At 41.4% G+C, this 22,300-nt stretch overlaps 1 protein-coding gene across 5 annotated transcripts; it reads right to left on the bottom strand.

Annotated features, from left to right (window-relative positions):
• Positions 1–468: 468 nt before the first annotated feature.
• LOC139577151 (formin-binding protein 1-like) lies at positions 469–21,969 on the bottom strand. Of its 5 annotated transcripts, XM_071404019.1 has the most exons (18): positions 21,691–21,968; positions 20,084–20,199; positions 17,867–17,923; positions 16,810–16,957; positions 15,511–15,573; positions 15,322–15,426; positions 11,704–11,718; positions 9,137–9,265; positions 8,644–8,790; positions 7,649–7,837; positions 6,841–7,023; positions 6,406–6,420; positions 5,514–5,623; positions 5,266–5,398; positions 4,772–4,899; positions 4,249–4,385; positions 3,716–3,874; positions 469–2,277 (listed from the first exon to the last, which is right to left on the bottom strand). In XM_071404019.1, exons 1-18 carry the CDS (start codon positions 21,763–21,765, stop codon positions 2,270–2,272), a joined length of 1,917 nt encoding a protein of 638 aa, XP_071260120.1. In that variant the 5' UTR covers positions 21,766–21,968; the 3' UTR covers positions 469–2,269. The 5 variants fall into 5 exon arrangements, with proteins under 5 accessions (XP_071260120.1, XP_071260119.1, XP_071260121.1 ...); XM_071404018.1 differs by having other exon boundaries at positions 469–3,874; positions 21,691–21,969; XM_071404020.1 differs by lacking the exon at positions 11,704–11,718 and having other exon boundaries at positions 469–3,874; positions 21,691–21,969.
• Between the last annotated feature and the right edge of the window lie 331 nt (positions 21,970–22,300).

Here is a 22,300-nt window from a genome sequence, read left to right as displayed (position 1 = left end):
GAGGTCTTGGCTGATTTCTTTTGATTTTCCCATGATGTCAAGCAAAGAGGCACTGAGTTTGAAGGTAGGCCTTGAAATACATCCACAGGTCCAATTGACTCACATGATGTCAATTAGCATATCAGAAGCTTCTGAAGCCATGGCATAATTTTCTGGAATTTTCCAAGCTGTTTAAAGGCACAGTCAACTTAGTGTATGTAAACTTCTGACCCACTAGAATTGTGATACAGTGAATTATAAGTGAAATAATCTGTAAACAATTGTTGGAAAAATTACTTGTGTCATGCACAAAGTAGATGTCCTAACCGACTTGGCAAAAACTATAGTTTGTTGACAAGACATTTGTGAAGTGGTTGAAAAACGAGTTTTAATGACTCCAACCTAATGTAAACTTCCGACTTCAACTGTATATAATGGTATGTATTCATCATTCATCAGGCTTTTCTAAAGAATATAATACATCCCTTATTTCCATTTCATAGTGTCATTTATTTCCAAACTCCAACATAGTATATTAGATTTCAGAAAACATTTCTAGGTGAAACAAATCCCAACGTGGAACAGAGGTATTATTCTTCTCAAAATAAATAAAACTGCCATTATTTGACTATAAAATAAATAAACTTAAAATAAAGACATGATTCCAAGCTGTAGCATATAGTTATCACATATCACACACCAGAGTATATAATTACATCATTAATGTCAACAGTCAAGAAACAAACCTTGCTTTCACACCAGTTCTGTACAGTATAAGGAACCGTACACAGTGAATTCAAAGCACAAAATACTTCTAGAATACACTGAAACTTCAGTAATATGCATCTCTATCAGTAGACATACAAATACTGCCATTTGTCAGTTTGGGTTGGGTTGGTAATCAGCTAATGCAAAGAGCTGCAGCTCCCAGATTAACTTCAGTGAAAATAAGCTTTAAAACAGAAGTGAGATATGAAACTGTCAGTGTCTCTCTGGAAGATGGCAAAACTGCATGGACATATCAATAATTCATTGAGAAAGCAAAATGGTCATGCTTGCATTGACAAAAGAAATCACAAACACGTTTTGTTAAAATTACAAAACCACAGGCACAAACACAGGGTAGGAAAGGAACAAGGTGGAACCCCATAAGTGATGAGTTAATGTAATAGATAGTCAGGCCCCCTACAGGACTGGCACAGGCATGACAGGGCAAGCATGCATGCGTAGAGAAACACAGCGCCAACCGAAGAGTAGCTACCGCCACCACAAGTAGCCAGAAAGAGAGAGAAAAGGAAAACAAAGTGTGAGAGACGGAGAAAGAGTTGTGAGACAATCACCATAGTTACTGCCTGTATGGCGGTGTAGCCAGAGAGAGCAGCTGTCACTCATATTGAAAGGCAATAGGAGAAAGCAAAATGAGAGATCCGTCATCTCCGCTCAGATTGTATGCTTACCAGTAGACCTGCACTGAGTGCTTGAGTTAGACTATAACACAATGCACTCATTTGTCAAAGTTTCCAACTAAAACTCAAAAGTAAAATTGGTGCCAGAACAAATTTGTGCAGATTTGTTGCAAGCCAACAATCGGTGTCATTTAAGTATGATCGGTATATAACCTATATACCCCAAAATAGATACATGGGTGTGTACAGTAATCGTGAGGCATTGCTGTGTTGAATAAGAGCTGGAATTGAATTCCCCTGGAAAATCAGCAACATTGTTCCAGTGCTAAGAAAGACTTAGATGTATTCTGTTTTATCTCATTGACATTACTGTAAACATGTTTTTTTGTGGCGCAGACAGTGGCTTTTTTTCTTTGCCATGGGGTTTAAGCAATTGAATTCCAGCCCAAGTGTAGTGTTGTTTTCCATGGGTATTTTCCTAAGGTGTTGTGATGATAGCTTGAAGGCAGGTTTGGAATAGTAAATATGTAACAAGGCCGTCTCAGACTCCCCCCTCCCCTTAAACAGGTACCGCCCCTGGGCTCAAGGTACAGTAGAATAGCAAGCAGCCACAATATGAACATACTCATCTGCAGTTAGAAAAACAACAAGCAAGCTTGCAGAAACAATCAATAAGAAAATGACTAGAAATGGTGGTTGCCCCGCAATGTGTGTTGTTTTTGCTCCATTCAACAGAACCCCACAATGGATTTCTGTACTGGGTCGCAAATTGGCCTGCCTTGCAACTTGTCCCTTTAGTCTGTCGTCTCTCTGACTACAGTTTTAAAAGGAGGGTGCTTTTTGAAGGACCTGTGCCCTGCCATCCCTGTGCGAGCCAAAGACTTTTAGGAATCTGCAATAAGAAAAAAAGCAAACAAAAAAAGCAAACAAACAAAAATGACACGACATGTTAGAGGTGATGCATCAAGACACGAGGAAAGTCATTCCATGACATTCCTTCACATTCTGACAATTATTGTGGCAGATTACGTTTCCCTAGAGTTGAGTCTATGCTGCACGAGAGCATGTTTCTGACCGTCAATGGCAAATCAACGTACAGAAAACTTGAGGCTACATGTGTTAATCATTTTCAAACAGAGGAATATCACCTGGTTGCAATACTATGTTCATTCATCTACTTTGACTTATCAACTGGCTCAAGCATGCAGAACAACTCCGTATCAAATAAAAAACTAAGCGGGGATATATTATTCATTCTAAAAAATAAATGAATCATATGCCAATGATAGTGGTGATAATGGTGGTGGGTGATTTACCATGTGTCTCAGAATGAAACGTTTCTGTCGAGAACACCACTGTAAACCTAACACGACATTCAGTAATTTAGGCGCTTCAATGAAGCCCCACTGTCAGATTTTGGAGGAGAGTCAACAACAGTTTGTATAAGAGAATACATTACTAGTCTGTTGTACCATCCTAATCAAGATACCATGCAAGCCATGTTCTTTTTTCTTTACTGTGTAAACAGGCATGTCCTCTTTGAAACATGCCACATGCAACAACTGATTTAATTTGCGAAGCAGAGAGGCAATCTTACAGTAATCCCCTGCCAATGATGGTTGCTGCTCAAGTGCAGATATGCGATGTACTGTTAATGCAATGCAGTGGAGGCTGGCAGAGCATAACGAGTCTCCCTTTTAGGCATGCAATAATAGCTATTCCAAATAGGAATTGATATGTTTAGATGCAATGCTCTATGGGAAACCATATTTTGTTGGTCAAATAAATCAAGAAATGGACATTGGTTATTATTATTAGTGCTAGAAGCAAGGCGTAGCTGATATGCAGTGGAGGCGTGCAGAGCATAACGAGTCTCCCTTCAGGCATGCAATAATAGCTATTCTAAATAGGAATTGATATGTTTAGATGCAATGCTCTCTAATATGAGAAACTGTATTTTGTTGGTCAAATAAATCAATAAATTGACATGAGTTATTATTATTAGTGCTAGAAGCAAGGCGTAGCTGATATCAACAGGGGTCGAGACAACTTAACTTGGTTCTGACAACTTATCACATCCACACGTCTTCATACACACCAACAAACACTTCTCCAAAATTTGTTTCAACGGGTGCAAAATGGTAGAACGTAAAAAGCCCAAGTACAAATGTAAATACAGTCCGTTGTTCTGAGAGTTCCGTCTCAAATGATTCTGTGATATTTCTGAAACACCAGAGTTCAGGGGGGTTGAAATGTCAGGATATTTGTGTTTGTTGGTCCACCCATTTCCCCTCTCTCAAACAATGACAATTATATGTATGTCATAGCACCTTTGGCATTTGTGTCGAAAAAGACCTTGATGTAAGATGTGGGTACGTATCCCTCTTCGTCCTCGTTCCTGCGCACCCGCGTCCACCCGTCACCCTTATCCTCCTCTATGACATACAGCAGCTCCCCCTCGGTCATGGAAATGGTGCCTTCGTTCTGACCTGAGAAGGGGAGACAGGAAAGAGAAAACAGCAAGTTACTGTTATTTTACAGCTGACTGTGTTAAAATGTTACTTACTTCCAAAATGCCTATGCTGCACCAACAGTAGATCGTTAATGTGAAAAACTCTCTTAGGGTGATGCAAAGCACCAAGTTCATTTGCAATCATTTAACAATAACCTATGTAATGACATAAAGTTTACATTTCTGAATATGCCCCGATGATTTAAATCCTCTTTGCAGACCTTTTTTTTTTTAACATGACGGAAGAAGCCGCATCCTTGTTATTTGACCCAGGCGAGACATCTGTTCTGAAAAATACATCAAACCCCAATCTAACAACAACACATATTTCCAGAAGGGGCCTTGGCATACCTTCAAAAGGGTAGAGTGATTTGCAGGTTCCGATAGTGGGGAGTGGGTCCTCGTAATCAAAGTCGTCATCAAAGTCGGTGCTCCGAGATTTGAGGTGATGCTCTGTGCTATGATCCTCTGTGTAGCTTCCGTCCGGGCTAACCACATGAAGAGCAACAGTAAAGACCAACAACATGGATACTATATGTGTAATTTTTCAAGTCACCAGCCTCCACTGGTGCAAACCCAAATATATCATTCAAGGTTGCACATATGGCCCTGGTGAGATTTGTCAAATCCATAAACCCATACATTTAAATCAGTATTAATACGCATACATTGAGTCAATAGACAGTCCTTGTCAGATATATTTAGAGCATAATAGATCATGTGCAACAAGCCCACAAACAAGTTTTAGTAAAAACATATGGTAATCTCTTGTGACAGACATTGTTAGCTAGCTAGCGTGAGGTTTGGTTGTGTTTTTGTCCCCGTCTGCTAGTCCACCGTTTCTGAGATATAGTAAGGGGCACATAGGTTCTACCTCTCTCGGTTGACATGTGCACAGTTGTTGTTGACTGGTGTAGTAGTCTGGGAGTTGTACAATCCACTTGGTGGTCTGTGTGGGTCACTCTTCTCTGCTAACCTGGTCTCCACCTCTACCAGCCAGGCCTGCAGACAGACATCAAAAGGTTTAGTCTCAACAATACTTGATGATACATTTCAAGGTTTATTAATCGTCCAACAAAATGCTTACCTTCTCGACAATGCAACAACAACAATAAAAGATAAGAATACGAATATAACAATACGGACATACATGAACTAGCGTGTGGAATACCACTCCCTTTTTCTTTATTTTGGATCGGCGTGGGGAAAATGAGGGGAAAGTCAGCGGTGAAAGACTCAGACACAGGATTCAAACCCAGATCTTAGTGTGTGGTCTGGAGTCGTCAGCACCACCACTGGAACATACTCTGGCAAACATAAAATATCTAACATGCATCGACATGGATCCTTTGTAATATTTCAACTTACTTCATATTTCCTTGATTCCAGTTGTAACTTGTCAATATTTTGGCAGACCTCCTCTAATCGTGGGTCCACACTGTTGGGGTCCCCCATGGGTGGGTTCTTTATGTACACGTCCTTCATTTTAGACAGAGCATCCCTACAACGCATTCATACATTCATATTGAAGAATTGTTCCCGTTTTTAAATAGACCAGAGTTAGTTTAAAACTCCTTATCTAGATTCAGAATTGGACTTTCACACATGTACTCTACCTCTGATCCATCTCTTTTTGTATTTCCTTGTTGATGTCATTGATTTTGGCCTGGAGCTTCTTCCTCCTCTGTTCAGGAGGCAGGTGACTACAATCTTCAGGGCCAGAACCCTATGACAAAACAAACCACCAAATAAACACCCAGACATCCTCCTACTAAAAGAAGCCTAACGCCATGGAGCAGTGACTTTTATATATGTTTAATGTCTTCATCTACCTTGCTGTGAAAAGGTTTTTGCCCCCTTTCTAATTTTCTCTACTTTTGCATATTTTTTATACTGAATGTTATCAGATCTTCAACCAAACCTAATATTAGATAAAGGGAACCCGAGTGAACTAATAACACAATAATTAACATACTTGAAAACCGACAAATGTTGCTGAGTTAAAGCAGTTCTGCATGCAAGAGTGGGCCAACATTCCTCCACAGGGATGTGAGAGACTGATCAACAACTACGGGAAGCATTTGGTTGCAGTCATTGCAGCTAAAGGTGACACAACCGGTTATTGCGTGTAAGGGGGCAATAATGTTTTCACACAGGGGAATTTGGCTTTGCATAACTTTGTTAACTAAATAAATAAAATAAGTATACTTTTTTGTTGTTGTTATTTGTAAACTCAGGTCCCCTTTATTTATTATTAGGTTTTGGTTGAAGATCTGATAACATTCAGTGTCAAATATATGCAAAAATAGAGAAAATTCCGAAAGGGGGCAAATACTTTTTCACTGCACTTTATTGTTGTCAGTAACAATGAGATCTGAGATGAGCATATTTAGTTGAAAGTACACCCTTTCGATTCCTCTATAGTGATGTAGATTGCATTTGTAATGTGTGCATTACAAAACCCCAATCATCAACCATCTGAAGAGTTATGAAAACAGTAGTGCTTACCAGCTTGAGAGAAAGCTTTCCAAGTGAGGGGAGACAATGGGACGAAAAAGACACAATGTCAACATACGCTTGAAACTTTGAGACGGAAGTATGACACTGTACAAGCAGCAATGAAGGGTTGTGGACATTAAGATACATGGCATGTCAGTCTGAACAGTTAATTCGCCATTTGCAGCATTTTGTCCACCTACAGTATAAACAAATCTTAAACAACATGACACACACACACACACACACACACACACCAATCGTAAATTGGACATTTGGACACAGTGCCAGAATAAACAACTTCCATACGATTGTCTGCAGGTGGTAGGCCAGGTTAGATGCCATTCAAAGGGAACGAGCAACAGTAGGAGCCACTATCAGTAGCCCATAGGCACCACATCAATGTCATAAGCACAGAGTCAATCTCCCTGTACACAATCAACTTACCCCACGCTTCAGACTCCTTAAGCATTGCATTTTATGTTTGGAGGTCATGAACTCGTTGAGGCGGTGGGAGAGGGGCTCACTGGGTTGCTGGGGAGACTGGGGGCCGTTGTGCACGGCACCAGGTGATGGAGAGGTAGGGGGAGGAGGGGGTGGTTGGCGTGGGGAAGCTAACAAAGACATAAGCTATGGGTAAGGGTCATGGAGTGGTATGGAACAAAACAATAACAGAACGAAATCAGGAAAAGTAACACCAAAAATAATGAAATGATGGAAGAACAACAAAGAATCTGGTTACCAACACTTAAGACGGCAGCGGTTAAGACACTGTGTCCAGCACAAGTTAAACATTTAGATAAATAGTGTTTCCAACAAGCATTTATTTCATATTACAAAGAATCCCTCTGCAGTCCAGTCGGACACCTGGGCCGCGTTGAGTCGGACACCTGGGCCGCGTTCCGTCGGACACCAGGGCCGCGTTCCGTCGGACACCAGGGCCGCATTGAGTCGGACCCCAGGGCCGCATTGAGTCGGACACCAGGGCCACATTGAGTCGGACACCAGGGCCACATTGAGTCGGACACCAGGGCCACATTGAGTCGGACACCAGGGCCACATTGAGTCGGACACCAGGGCCGCGTTCAATGATGAGAGTGGACAGGATTCCTTATTCTTCATGTCAGAGATGTGCGTGTGTTCGTCAACATATATTTGTGCCTGAACATTACACAGCGTGGTGCCCTGCCGAACGCGGCCCTGGCTAGTACAGTAGGTAGAGGACAGTCTTGTGGACTGATGGTGTTGTCCTTACCTTGTTTCTCTTGATGAAAGGCCACAGTTTTCCCCTGCTGTTGCTGCGGCTGGGCTTGCTCTCCCCTTGCGAGTTTAGATAGCTGGACTCTGACACTGTCCGCCTCATAGACAGACTATAGTCCTCAACCTCTACGTCGCCAGGTGGCTCGAAGCCAGACTTGTAGGATTCCACCACATGCTTTGTGTCCTGTTGGGGATAGTGAGTTCATTAATGTATAACAGACAGAATATTATGAATATTTACCAAATGCATTTCAGCTTGAGGGCACCAAAATGAACCAAATTGCAGAAACTAATTTGCACTTTAAAGTACAAGTATTCCTCACGGAAGCCAACTTCAAAACTACGGCATTTTAAACTCTTATCTGGCGCAGGGAGACACAATTACAGCAAAGCCATGGCTCTTCAAACACACCACAGAAAGCATTTTAGAGTACACGTGCTGATCTAGGATGAGTTTTATCTTCACTATAATAAATGAATGGCGGTTGGGGGGCTGATCCTGGACCAACACTGATCTCAGATACATAGTAAAACTGAGTTCACGCTACTGTATTTATTTGTATTTTTTTACCATAAGTAAATGTATATGTCAACAAATGCCCCAAAACTGGATTCCTTTGAGATATAGAATAAAACTGGTCACTATCGGTGACGACACCCATGTTGACTTTGCCTAGCAACAATCACATTTCATTAATGTGAAAGTGGGACAGCCATTAAAGAAGCACCAAAGTCAGCGTTTTGATGGTGTAAATAATTTATCTCCTCCTCCTATATTTAGTGGGCTGCTAACCCTTTACCGCTTCAGCGAATAGAACAACGAACAACTGCAATAATATTCTCTCCGCTCTTTTATATAGAAATCCAGTCAAATGATGTCACTGATATGTATAACTGATTTTTCTATGCACTTTCCTCGCAGTTTGTCACTATGTAAAATGACTGTACATAACAAGAACCGTGTTATAAACATGCAGTAGCCCTACTAACCATTTTTGGCTCTATGGATTCTGCTGCGTTGGTCATGCCATCTAAACATTTGCCAACAATAGGTAGCACTTTCCGATCGACCTCTGCGTAAGTCTTCATAGACTCTCCCACTCTCTCTATACGTTTTTCTTCCATCTCCTGTAGTTTCTGCAGTAAAGAAGACATTCTTAAATGAAAATAGGATTGTGAGTTGCCAAACACATACAAATCAGTTATATTGTGAACAGGGTGGATGTGAGTACTGGCAGTACTTTACTAGGACTGAAATAGGTGCCGGTACTCCTTTGGGGTGCCTGTACTGTTGATGTATTGGTGCAGGAGCTCCATAATAGTTTTGAGCAAATATTCTATGAGGTGCAGTTGCTCAAGCAGTAGAAATGTTGAGGAGGTCCAGTGAGCTCCTGCCCAAGTCAAGCACTGAGCACTGGTGAATGCAATGAGTTTCTCCCCGAAGCGCTTCCAGTCAACCGGTACTGTGAGTGAGGTGAACTACCTGAAAGATGTGAGGTATGAGGGTATGATAATGTGCATTCTGCTCCTTGTTGAACTTCTGCAGGAAGGTGAGGTATTCATTCTTGCTGTCCTCTGCCACTTGGTGTTTCATCTGGGCCTGCTGTCTGGCCTGTATACCGAGAGGGAGTTCAGAGAGGGTTTAAAGATTTGCACGCACGCCAACAAGTGGGACTGTAAACCTTGCGTGGTTCCACAGAACATTGACACAGTACATTGTGTGTTAACACGCATAACACTGAACAAAGTAAAGTCAATATTTAAAAAATGATAAACAGAATGCGAATAATATTGAACTGAAACCCCCATACAGACATATAGTATGCTTGAAGTACCACTGTCGTTATGGTCCACAGCGTGTTGTAAAAAAAATACCCAAGCGTGGCCTAGGACTGTATACAGTGTGGAGACTTTATTCACCCCAAAAAATATATTTTCATCAAATGATCACGAGAGAGTAGAACCAACCCGCCCTTATCCTCTTATTACAGTTACATTTATGCATCTGACATTCCAGGATCTTAACCGTGTCAATGAATATTTCATATGGCTCTGCCACGTCGAACAAGACAAGGAAACACGGCTAAGGGAAGCGCTTAGGCCATAGATACATTAGTGGCAGGAAACTAGAATTCTGTGGCTTTCCTTTCCTCTTGGAGGGAGAGAGGAGTGTTGATAGTGGATATAATAAAGCATAGTAGAGTTATACAAATGATGACCTAAGGGTTAGTATGTGTGTCAAAGCTGAACTATGCAGTGTTACTTTGCTGTGAGTGGGCCTCCCCTATAGTGTCAAGAATGTGTATTTTACCATGCCAGGAAGTCAAAACCATTAGTTAATGTCATGTAATGCAGCTCCTCAATTCACATTTAATGTTTATGATGACCAGATGAAGGACACATTGACCATAACAAACAACAATAACAAAAGAAAACAGGTTAATTTAGCATGCACATACTCCACACAGATACAGGATGAACACAGACAAACTGTCCACTGACAGGACAAGACCTGGATGGTGTGTCAGCAGACCGTTGAGGACTGTATCCATAACAGGACTCAGAGCAAACAAACAAAACATTTTGTATGCATGACATTATACTTTGCAATCTAAACAATGATGCATTTTATTTGTGCCTATATTTATTATGTGTTTATGTATGAATATGTTTATAGATGCGTCTATTCACTGTAGTGTCATTCAATTACCATTTAGAAATAATGTACCCACTAACTAACCACAGCAGTTTCTTACTTTAAATACCCATTCCAATCCATAACTGTGTCCCTTCCAAGTCTTTGGAGATCTTATTTTGAAATGACGTTCCGAGTGAAACCAGCAATAGTACACTATATATACAAAAGTATGTGGACACCCTTCGGCTATTTCAGCCACACCCATTGCTGACAAGTGTATAAAATCGAGCACACAAACATGCAATCTCAAACATTGGCAGTAGAATGGCTATACCGAAGAGCTCAGTGACTTTCAACGTGGCAAGGTGATAGGATGCCACCTTTTTCAAAAAGTCAGTCAGTCAAATGTGCTGCCCCGGCCAAATGGAAGTGCTGTTATTGTGAAGTGGAAACGTCTAGGAGCAACAACAGCTCAGCTGCGAAGTGACAAACCACACAAACTCACAGAACAGGACCGCCAAGTGCTGAAGCGCATAGTGTGTAGAAATTGTCTGTCCTCAGTTGCAACACTCACTACTGAGTTCCTAACTGCCTCTGGAAGCAAGAACTGTTTGTCGGGAGATTCACGAAAAGGGTGTCCACGGCCGAGCAGCCGCACACAAGCCTAGGATCACCAAGCGCAATACCAAGCATCGGCTGGAGTGGTGTAAAGCTCGCCGCCATTGGACTTTTCAGCAGTGGAAACGTGTTCTCTGGAATGATGAATCACACTTCACCATCTGGCAGTCCGACGGACAAATCTGGTTGTGGTGATGCCAGGAGAACGCTACCTGCCTGAATGCATAATGACAACTGTAAAGTTTGGTGGAGAAGGAATAATGGCCTGAGGCTGTTTTCATTGGTTCGGGTTAGGCCCCTTAGTTCCAGTGAAGGGACATCTTAACAATTCTGTGCTTCCAACTTTGTGGCAACAGTTTGTGGAAGGCCCTTTCCTGTTTCAGCATGAGAATGCTCCTGTGCACAAAGAGAGGTCCATACAGAAATGGTTTGTTGAGATCGGTGTGGAAGAACTTGACTGGCCTGCACAGAGCCCTGAACTCAACCCCATCTAACACTTTTGGGATGAATTGGAACGCCGACTGCGAGCCAGGACTAATTGACCAACATCAGTGCCCAAACTGGAAGCTAGTCACCACAGCAATGTTCCAACATCTAGTGGGAACTTTTCCCAGAAGAGTGGAGGCTGTTATAGCAGCAAAGGGGGGACCAACTCCATATTAATGCCCATGATTTTGGATTGAGGTGTTCGACAAGCAGGGGTCCACATACTTTTGGCCATGTAGTGTATGTCTACGGGTGTACATTGAACATAGACAGATCCTTAGAGACATACAGACGCCTGTTAAACCTACCTTGAGATAGCACCGCTATAAGACGTGATGGAAAACAAAAACAGAGTTAGTTTCAGAGCACTACAGACAGGTTTTAGATGTCCTAATTATGTGAAAGTTGTATTAATTTATTAGTAATGTACTGAATTAACTATTAATGAACATCTAGACTGCAAAAAGGCTTGAACTACAGTACCAGTCAAAAGTTTGGCCACACCAACTCATTCAAGGGGTTTTCTTTATATTTACTATTTTCTACATTGTAGAATAATAGTGAAGACATCAAAACAATGAAATAACACATCTGGAATCATGTAGTAACCAAAAAAAAGTGTTAAACAAATCAAACTATATTTGAGATTTTTCAAAGTAGCCACCCTTTGCCTTGATGACAGCTTTGCACACTCTTTGCATTCTCTCAACCAGCTTCATGAGGAATGCTTTTCCAAAAGTCTGAGTTCCCACACATTGAGATGGTTTGGGATGAGTTGGACTGCATATTATGCTGATCACTTTTTGGCTGCTTTTCCTTCACCCTTGTGGTGGATGAATCAGAATTATTTGGGTAACATTGATCATTTAAGATGTCTTATCTGCATAATATGTCTATGTGATATACTTGTTATAGTCACTTGGGGCCCAGAGAGGGGAGAGGTCAGGCTTGTCTTTCACATGTCTCTGGTGCTCTGCAGAATATCAGAAAGGGAAGAGGACAGGATGGAACATTGTCTTCATATGTGAATGTATCTGTTAAACCATGTGAAGGGATGGTGTGATTAATGGGGAGCCAATTACTTGTCTCCACAATGTCTGTGCGCAAGTCACTCCCTCCTTTGGCATTGGGGGGAGGTGTATGGCAGTGTCTGGAACCATTGTATGTCCTCTCTGATGTTGCACTTATCCTGTGATAGTGTATGACATAGAGGCTCACTCCCCTCAGTGAGCTTGTCCAGGAGAGGCGACAAGAAGGGGTTTTACTTGAGATGGGAGTATCTAGAGTTGACATTTGAGTTATGCCATTGGATGGGGTAATGGTTCTGTGCTATGAAGTACCAGGAACGAGATTAGAAACTCGTCTTAGGGACCAAACTGAACGATAATTTATAGCGAATGCTATCTGGCTACGGGATACTCCTTTCTCAATTAAAAGTCCCTTTGTGAAGTGTTCCTAATATCTGTGGTTCGTCATGTAGGTTGAGAGGGGTGTATCTTGGCTATAAAAGATCTTTGTACTTTTGTGTTGTCACTTTTCAATGGTTCATTAGAAATGGTGCATCATTGAAAGTCAGTGCTATTGCAAAACTCTTATTATTAAAGATGGAGTTTAAGTATAACTCTGACTGGTGTGTGAAGTTTGTCTCTCTCCTCATTTGGTAATGCAGAAATTAACCACCACACCCTGCGGTCCAACTCATCCCAAACCATCTCTTGGGTTGAGGTCGGGTGATTGTGGAGGTCAGGTCATATGATGCAGCACTCCATCACTATCCTTGGTCAAATAGCCCTTACACAGCCTGGAGATGTGTTGGGTCATTGTCCTGTTGAAAAACAAATGATAGTCCCATTAAGCGCAAACCAGATGGGATGGCGTATCGCTGCAGAGTGCTGTGGTAGCCATGCTGGTTAAGTGTGCCTTGAATTCTAAATAAATCACTGACAGTGTCACAAGCAAAGCACCATCACACTTCCTCCTCCATGCGTCACGGTGGGAACCACACATGCGGAGATCATTCGTTCACCTACTCTGCGTCTCACAAAGACACGGCGGTTGGAACCGAAAATCTCAAATTTGGACTCATCAGACCAAAGGACAGATTTCCACCGGTCTAATGTCCATTGCCTGTATTTCTTGGGACAAGCATGTCTCTTCTTATTATTGGTATCCTTTAGTAGTGGTTTCTTTGCAGCAATTTCACCATGAAGGCCTGATTCACGCAGTCTCCTCTGAACAGCTGATGTTGAGATATATATGCTTCACAGAGTTTAAGTAACAGACATTTGGGCTGCAATCTGAGGTGCAGTTAACTCTAATGAACTTATCCTCTGCAGCAGAGGTAAGTCTGGGTCTTCCTTTCCTGTGGTGGTCCACATGAGAGCCAGTTTCATCATAGCACTTGATGGTTTTTGCGACTGCACTTGAAGGAACATTCAAAGTTCTTGACATTTTCTGGATTGACTGACCTTCATATCTTAAAGTAATGATGGACTGTCATTTGTCTTTGCTTATTTGAGCTGTTCTTGCCATAATATGGACTTGATCTTTTACCAAATAGGGCTATCTTCTGTATACCCACCCCTACCTTTTCACAACACAACTGATTGGCTGAAAGGCATTAAGGAGGAAAGAAATTCTACAACTTTTAATAAGCCACACCTGTTAATTGAAATGCATTCCAGGTGACTACCTCATGAAGCTGGTTGAGAGAATGCCAGGAGTGTGCAACGCTGTCAAAGACAACGGGTGGCTACTTTGAATAATCTAAAATATACAATATATTTTGATTTGTTTAATACTTTTTTGGTTACTACATGGTTCCATATGTGTTATATCATAGATTTGATGTCTTCACTATTATTCTACAATGCAGAAAATAGTACAAATAAAGAAAATACCTTGAATGAGTAGGTGTGTCCAATCTTTTGACTGGTACCTAATGTGGAATAAAGTTTTTTTTATACTTTTGACTATGGCATTGCTTGTATGGTTTTCAACGAATTTCATAGGGAAGGTGACTTTGTACAACAGTAACTGACATGCAAAATGTATATTAACGTTTAATGATAACTTATTCTGTTTGGTTAGTTCATGTTAGCTTTCTGAGATTCTTGACTTGTACATTTAGGGGGTACATTTCACTGCGTGATGTCAATAGTGCCTGAGAAGGTTTGCAAACTGTTTGCATCTTTGTACAGTTGTAGGCAACCGTGCAATGTCATGGCTAAATCAACTGAAATCAACTCTTTGACTTGGTTTAAAGTTACAGGTGATTTGGCCAAATGTTTTTAACACTGCACATTTGCCCCCATCCCTACCATTGATTTTTGGTTAGTGGTGGTTTATGTTAACTGGAATTAGCAGTGGATGTTTAAACTCAATCTTGTTGCCACTACTGTACATTGAGCTAGCTTTGTTTCTACGTTGGACAGATCAGATACCTGATAGACATGGAAAAACTGTTTTTTGCAATCAATACTGAAATAGCACTTATCTAATCAGTACTGAAATAATTGCAATGTTTTTTGGAATCGGCATTGCACTGGTACAGTAACACGGCTTGGTTAGCATCTGAGGAATTGAGTTTAGAGCGAACAATGAGAAAAGCCCATTGCTGGAGCGCCATGAAGCACTATACCATTGTCTACCAGCAGTGATTCATATTTGGATCCTACCCCACTTCCAAGAGGGACACAGCATTCTCTTGTCAGTGCAGCTGTTGCCACGCAAACCATGTTCACAGCTTTATGAGTAGGAGTAGAGTGGAGTGGCGACTAAGAGTAGCTGCACATTCTCACACACACACACACAGGCACCAAACGCACACGCGCATGTGTGTGGGCCCACACATGCACACACACACGTGATGAGCTCAAGTCAAATGTGTGTAGGAGTGAACATTTCTACGTCAGTCTATAACTTACCTTTTCGATGTCCGCTTTAGTCACGTTGATGTCAGCATCAATCTTGTCGAAGTACTGCTGGGCTCTATCCGCCTCCTTACAGTCTCTCTCAAATCTCCGTTTACTCTGAAAAGAAGCAATTCACATGTCAAGTTGGAATGGTTCAGTCGTGTATCTCTTCAATTACTCCTACCTCAGGAGGACACTTACGGATTCTAGTTGTTTCCAAGAATTCTCAATGTGTTGCTGAGCTCTGCGGCCATCATGGAAATGCTGCCAAAAAAATGGTATATGTTAATCTGTTAAAAGCCGCATAAACAGCAGTAGAATCATTTGTGGTTTGAACCCTGAACAGTTTAGTATCTAGAACTAGACAGTCAAGAGACTTCTACATCTCTTATGAAATATCTTATGACGCTCCTTATGATGATTGGAAGAGCTACAAGCACACAACATCCCCACCAAAAAGACACATCTACTCCTTAGCCATTCCATGGAATCAAAACTACTGAGCCAAAACTAAACTGACTAAAGAGATTTGCTGATGTGTTTATTCTTGACTAATGTAATGCTCCTCACAGCATATACAACCACCTCCAAGGGCACTTACGGAATCTCACTGAAGGCTCAAAAGGCACTTCTGCTTTTGTTGTGAGTTGAATTTAAATGATAGGAGACGTAAACCATTGGTGTGGCTTTCAAAGCTAATGTTCAATGCCTGGTATCAGGACCTCATTTAACTACACCATGTTCTAGTTGGGAATTTTATAAATGAAAAAACATACGTCGGAGTGAGCTATCGATCAAATCTACCTTTACTACAGGTTAGAAATTCGAAATAATGCAACAGGAATGGCAGGCCTGAAATAAGCTGGTTTCAAAAAACTAAAAAGTACTAACTCTCTCGCTCTGAGCTGAGCCATGGTCAAAGACATGCTGTCAGACAAGAGGCCAAAACCAAAGCCTTACAAAAGTGTGTGTGTGTGTTATACATTGCTCACATCATACACACCCCTCCCCCCATGTCATATTAATTCCAGCCACCCAGCTCCAGACAGAAGCCTGGTCCACTTATCAGCAGTGGAGGCTACTATGGATGGGTGGGGGCACTAGGGTCAACCTGCTCCCAATCCATTGACCTGGATACTTGACCCAGTTCTACCCCGGGATTTATTGGATGGGCTGGTGTAAAATGATGATCAACACCATGACAGATTATCAGCTTGATCCCTGGCTGTGTTGGACAGAGCAATGACAATCACCAATGACATAATAGCATTTTTGTATCTGCTCCAGCAATTGATTTTGCACATTTGTTGATCTGATTGTTATGTTTTCCAAAGCACCGTGCACTGGTTGACCCGGGATTGGCTGGTTTGGTTCAGATCATGTGACAGCCATAATCTCTGGATAGCCTCACTACAAAATGGTTGAGCTGCCAATGATCACGATCTGGGAGAGTTCAAGTCATGTCTGAACGAGCGATACACAGGAAAAGGGATGTTTTACCGATTTCCTCTCTGCTTTCAACTCCTGGATGTATCGCGTCAGCTCACAGATGATGTGAGTGGTGAGATCCTCAGCCATGACCTCGTGTTGTCCCGCATAGTCGTTCAGCTCGTTCAGGGTCATCAGGAAGGCCCGACAGGACGTGTACCTGGTAACAAGACGAGACGTGACCACGAAATGTGTTTAAAAACTTTTTTCACATTTAATCACGACAGCTTTATTATTATACATCCTGAGAAATACTGATGTCATACTTCTACAGAAGATTATCAGCACATTCCACTATCAGAGAGGAATATATTTGGTCATATAATATGATAAGAAAAAATGTATAAGTACTATATATTATGGACTATATAATATTCAAAATTATAGAATTTACAGACCACTTTGACAGGGTCTTTGAATGACAGGACATACTTAGAATTAGTTTTTTGTGATTTTGTGACTAAGGAGGGGAAATAAGACATGGATAACACCCTCATTTGGAAAAGGTTATATGGACACCCCTGATGCTTAAACCAATATTTCACTTCAGAATTGGTTAAAATTAGGTCAAGGTTAGGGTAAGGATTAGGGTCAGGGTTAAGGGTGGCTAGTCGGTTTAAGCGTCATGAGAGTCCGTATAGCCCTTCCCCCCTCATCTGGCACTACTTTCTTCAAAGGCTTCCTCCCTTGCCTTAAGAAATGTCTCTAATTTTCTCTCAAACAGTCACTATGCACACGTGTCTTGGAATTGTCCAACTGTTTAGCACATACAACGAAGGATAACTTCTTGATGAAAAAAAAGTATCCATCTGGAAATAACCTTGGATTTAGCTACACAGTAACCTCCAGGGCAAATATGGAGTGTTTCACAGCAAGCCATGAAAGTCTAGCCATGTTAATCTGAAACAGCTATTTTTATCACTAACAGCCGGTAACAAGTGGAGATGGGAAATCAGCTAATTAATTACATGACTTCATGAATTCATCACAAAAAGAATAGTCACATTAATGTGCACGGTCAACCTGAAATAGTGAACATTAATCCTTGATGCATTTACATTTCACTCACTTGTATTCGTCTTCCTCTCTTGAGTTTTTCTTGGGCTGATATTTTTTCGATAAGTTTCTGTTACGGAATGGAAACAAAATTCAGTACAGGTGTAGAAAACATGTAATACACTGTAAATGAGGTCACTGTGGAGAAATACAGAGGGACACATGTAAACAAAAATATAGTATATTTGTGTAGTCATGGGGAAGGGACGCCCAGTGACAGGATGTCAAAATCTGTTGATGAATGGACGGGCCTTAAGCGGAGTGACAGCCACCTGCCTAAGCCTCAGGAGAAGGTCTCTCACAGTGCTAAATCCTGCTTTATGGTGACCCCTAACAGAGAGGGGTAATCCAGAGGCCTACTAATATATTTAATGGGCAACTAGAATTTTGATCCTGACAAGTCACAGATTATCCTCTGTGTACCTCTGCATCTGGGTCTCTTATGTACACATCTCTATGAACAACAGCGTGATTGGACAAGAAAGAGCAGCATGAGAGAAGTCATCCCTTAGCTTTAATGTGAAACTCAGGATGATTCATCCAACTGGGGATAGAGCCTTCCTGTGAAAGCACAACTGTATGTGCAAGATTCATCTTGAAATATCATCGTACTATCTGTACAATGACACTTATGGTTCAAAAGAAAAATGTAAGATATTTCACATCATGTAATATAATATGCATCTTCTGAGTGGACTATCGGAAGCAGAATTCCAGAATACATTTCTCCCCATGAATCACTGGTAGCCTCCACTCACTGTGCTCTGCTCCAGACCATCTATTCTTATGTGTTGCTAAGCAGATTGCCAGACGTGCCAGCCACCTCTTTTTGTCTGCTTGCAGCCACATGACAAATCTGGATTTGCTTCGTGCTTCTACACCTGCATTGCTTGCTGTTTGGGGTTTTAGGCTGGGTTTCTGTACAGCACTTTGAGATATCAGCTGATGTACGAAGGGCTATATGAATAAATTTGATTTGATTTGGATCCTGACACAACAGCACATGGTGCAAATTCCATACGCCCAGATTCACGTTAACCCTTTGGAACTAAAATGACTCATAAGACCCTAGTCTGTCTTCTCAGGCCAGTTTAAACCCCTGCTTTTCTTTTGGGGCTTTTGCCTAATTTATAAAGGCTTAATTCCTCCATTCAGTGTCCAATCCGTGCTGTCCATATTCTGATGTGTTTAGTCTATGGTTTCCTAAATCAATATACTACCAACTGTACCATCAACATGTGTAATGAATTCAAATCTATTATGGTTGGTGTTGAAAAGTCACAATTTAACAAGACACCTCATATGCAATCTAAAATGGTGCCATTAGTGATACTGGCTGGAGAACAAAACACACCCATTGGACAATCCAGTTCAGAGCTGATTGCAGCACTATTGCTGAGGCACAGAAAACCCCTTATAATGTTCTCCAGATACAAGGTTAATGTTGGTTGATTATGCATGCAGGAATTTGCTGGTGTGTATTCCTTGGTGAGTGAACGGCAGACAGCGATGCAACTCATCCACTGTCCCCGGGGACTACTCTGTCAGAGACTATCACTGTCTGGCAAGTACTCCCATATTATACAGTGGGAAGCTCCCAAGACCATTGGAGGATAACAAATGTGGGTCATTGCTATGGATAACCTAGTAACCATGGTAATGTGTTACCTACGCAACCTACACTTCCGGTTGCATCGAGATAAAGGCCTGTATCTGTTTCTAATCCATCTCACTTTGTTGTTACATAAACTACCACCATTAGGTACGCCTACATTCATCTCTGAATTTAGAACATCACTTTGAAGTGGGCTGATATTTCTACATTTATTTGTGCCCTTTATTTAAGCAGGTAGGTTATTGAGAAGGCATTCTCTTTCAACTACAACATTGTAATGTGCAGTGATATACTAGAGCAACGTAATATTACTCTACCACTGGGCCCTGTTGGCCTGGTGTATGCATGTCAGAAATGTTGATCAAAATCTGAATACCACAGATCATTTTGTCACTCTTTGCGAGCATTACCTCGTGACATTACACTTGATTGTAACATGACTTAGACGACATTGGTGATACAGGCTCTGTAGTGTTTTATCAAAGTTACTCAAATCAACAAAACATACCAAAACATGTTTTAGTAGTCCTGTACTCAAGCGGGCACACGTCCGCCATGAGAGACAGACAGTATCAAAATGGGGAGTGAAGAGGGTAATGTTTTCCCAGCCCTTACCTGATTTGCTTTGCATAGCTGATTTCAATTTCAGATCTCTCCTTGACAAATTTTGTATACTTCTCCACAAACTCAATGCCCCAGTGGGTGTGTTTCTCCAAGTTGTCAAACTGGTCCTGTAAGAAAAGAAAGAGAAATTAAAATGAGAATAAATTATAAAACAAAGCAGTAAGTTAATTTTCAAACTCACAAAAAATAGCTGGCCCTGGCAAGACTGGCTCTAAAGCAGCATGTAGCCTAGTAGTTAAGAGCATTGGGCCAGTAACCGAAAGGCTGCCGGTTCGAATCCCCTAGGTGACAATACTGCTGATGTGAGCATGGCACTTAACTCTAATCGCTCCTGTAAATCGCTCCAGTGTCTGGTAAATTACGTGAATTATCTCCGTGGCTTTTCTTCCTAAAGAACATTATTTTATTTTGCAGGCTTGAGGCAATGTTCATGAAAAATGAATAGCAATGAGCTATTATGGTTAAATTAGAGAGGGATAGTGTACATCAGTCTTTGTTGAAACACTAGGTCTGTAATTCTGCTGCTACTTTACTTTCTGCTGTTGTACAGCTACAACTGTATGTAGGCCTACAACATAAGATACAGGAGGCAAATTGTGAACATAATAGCACTATTGTCGTTCAGTCAGTGCGGTGGGATATGTATTATATGTTATGCACTCAAATGAACAATGTGGTGGTGGGTTACTTTTGCATCTATGCAATGCATTCAATAGCCTATTTGTGCACGCGCGTAGGCTGGCACATCTAAACAACTTAATAAAATAAAAGAGCAATCCTATTGAACTATAGGCTAGATTCCATTTTCCAAAAGAAAACAATCGTTGCAAATATTGAATTCGTTATGTTGGACTGCAATAGGCCCTTTTGTGAGCGCAAAAACGTCCTGTTCGCTGTTCTAGAGTGTCAATAGCCATTTCATTTATTCTTCTTCTTCTTATTATCATTGTTATTATAATAAGGTGAAATGAGACAGACAACTGGGAAGAAACACATTCCCAAATGCGTTGCCTACAATACCGCGCTCGCTACAATGTTACAAATGAAACATGTTGCCAGAGTCGCTACTATGTCGCTGTAGCTACTGTATCTCAATGCAGCTGTAGGCTACACGCTGCAGCGCAGCTACTGTATCTCAATGCAGCTGTAGGCTACACGCTGTAGCGCAGCTACTGTATCTGCAGAGTATAGCCCAGTGGTATGGACCCCATATGCAAAGGCTTTGTGATTGTAATAGGTTAATAGGGAATTATAGTGTAAGCAACTCTAGCTTTACGCGTAGACAACATGGGGGATAGATATTGAGGTTCATAAGAAATAAGTATATCCATCACCGTGACTAAAACCCGATTCTGTAGCCAACAGCGCAACAGTCGACCAGTATTGAATCAGCAACTGTTACTAGCCTATACCTCCGATAATGAAGCCTGCATGCACGCGCAGAGAAGCATCATGGCAGCATGATCGTTATGCTCGCTCGCTACTTTGTTGCAAAGACATACACAAATACTTAGTACCTCAACAGATCATAAGGTTGACCATCAGATAAAAGCAAGAACAAGTTTCATTAACGGAAATATTTACGCAGTTCTACGTACCCACAGCTCCGTCCCCCATCTGCAACTCATGGTCTCAGAGCAATTTCTACCAAATGATCCACGATTTCTAAGCATGCGCCCAATGGTATGTTCAGAACTATATCTGAGTACAAAGGTTTGTGTAGCTTTTCACCGACACATCCTGTCATTACAAATGGTGATTTGCCGTCAGATATCGGGTTGATTGCTGCTCCTACATGTGGGGCATCCATCCGCCTAGCCCGAAAACAGCACGCGGCCGCGCGCTTCACTGGGGAATCTCTCCTAGCTGCTGCTGACCGGTAGTATAGAGCTCTTGTTGTGATGTATAATGAATGGATAAACGTTGTGATACTCAAAACGGCGAATATTTGTTATTTCAACGTGAAACTATTCAACCCATATCCTACCACAGTGCATTCAGGAAAGGACCCCTTCCCTTTCCCACATTTTGTTACGTTACAGCCTTATTCTCAAAATGATTAAATTAAATGTTTCCCCAATCTACACACAATACCCCATAATGACAGAGCGAAAACAGGTTTTTAGAATGTTTAGCAAATTAATAAAAAACGCATACATAAGTTTTTAGACCCTTTGCTCTGAGACTCGAAATTGAGCTCAGGTGCAT

The sequence above is a fragment of the Salvelinus alpinus genome, chromosome 5 (assembly GCF_045679555.1).
Source record: "Salvelinus alpinus chromosome 5, SLU_Salpinus.1, whole genome shotgun sequence".
NCBI classification, from domain to species: domain Eukaryota; kingdom Metazoa; phylum Chordata; class Actinopteri; order Salmoniformes; family Salmonidae; genus Salvelinus; species Salvelinus alpinus.
This window is presented reverse-complemented; position numbering and strand designations above follow the sequence as displayed.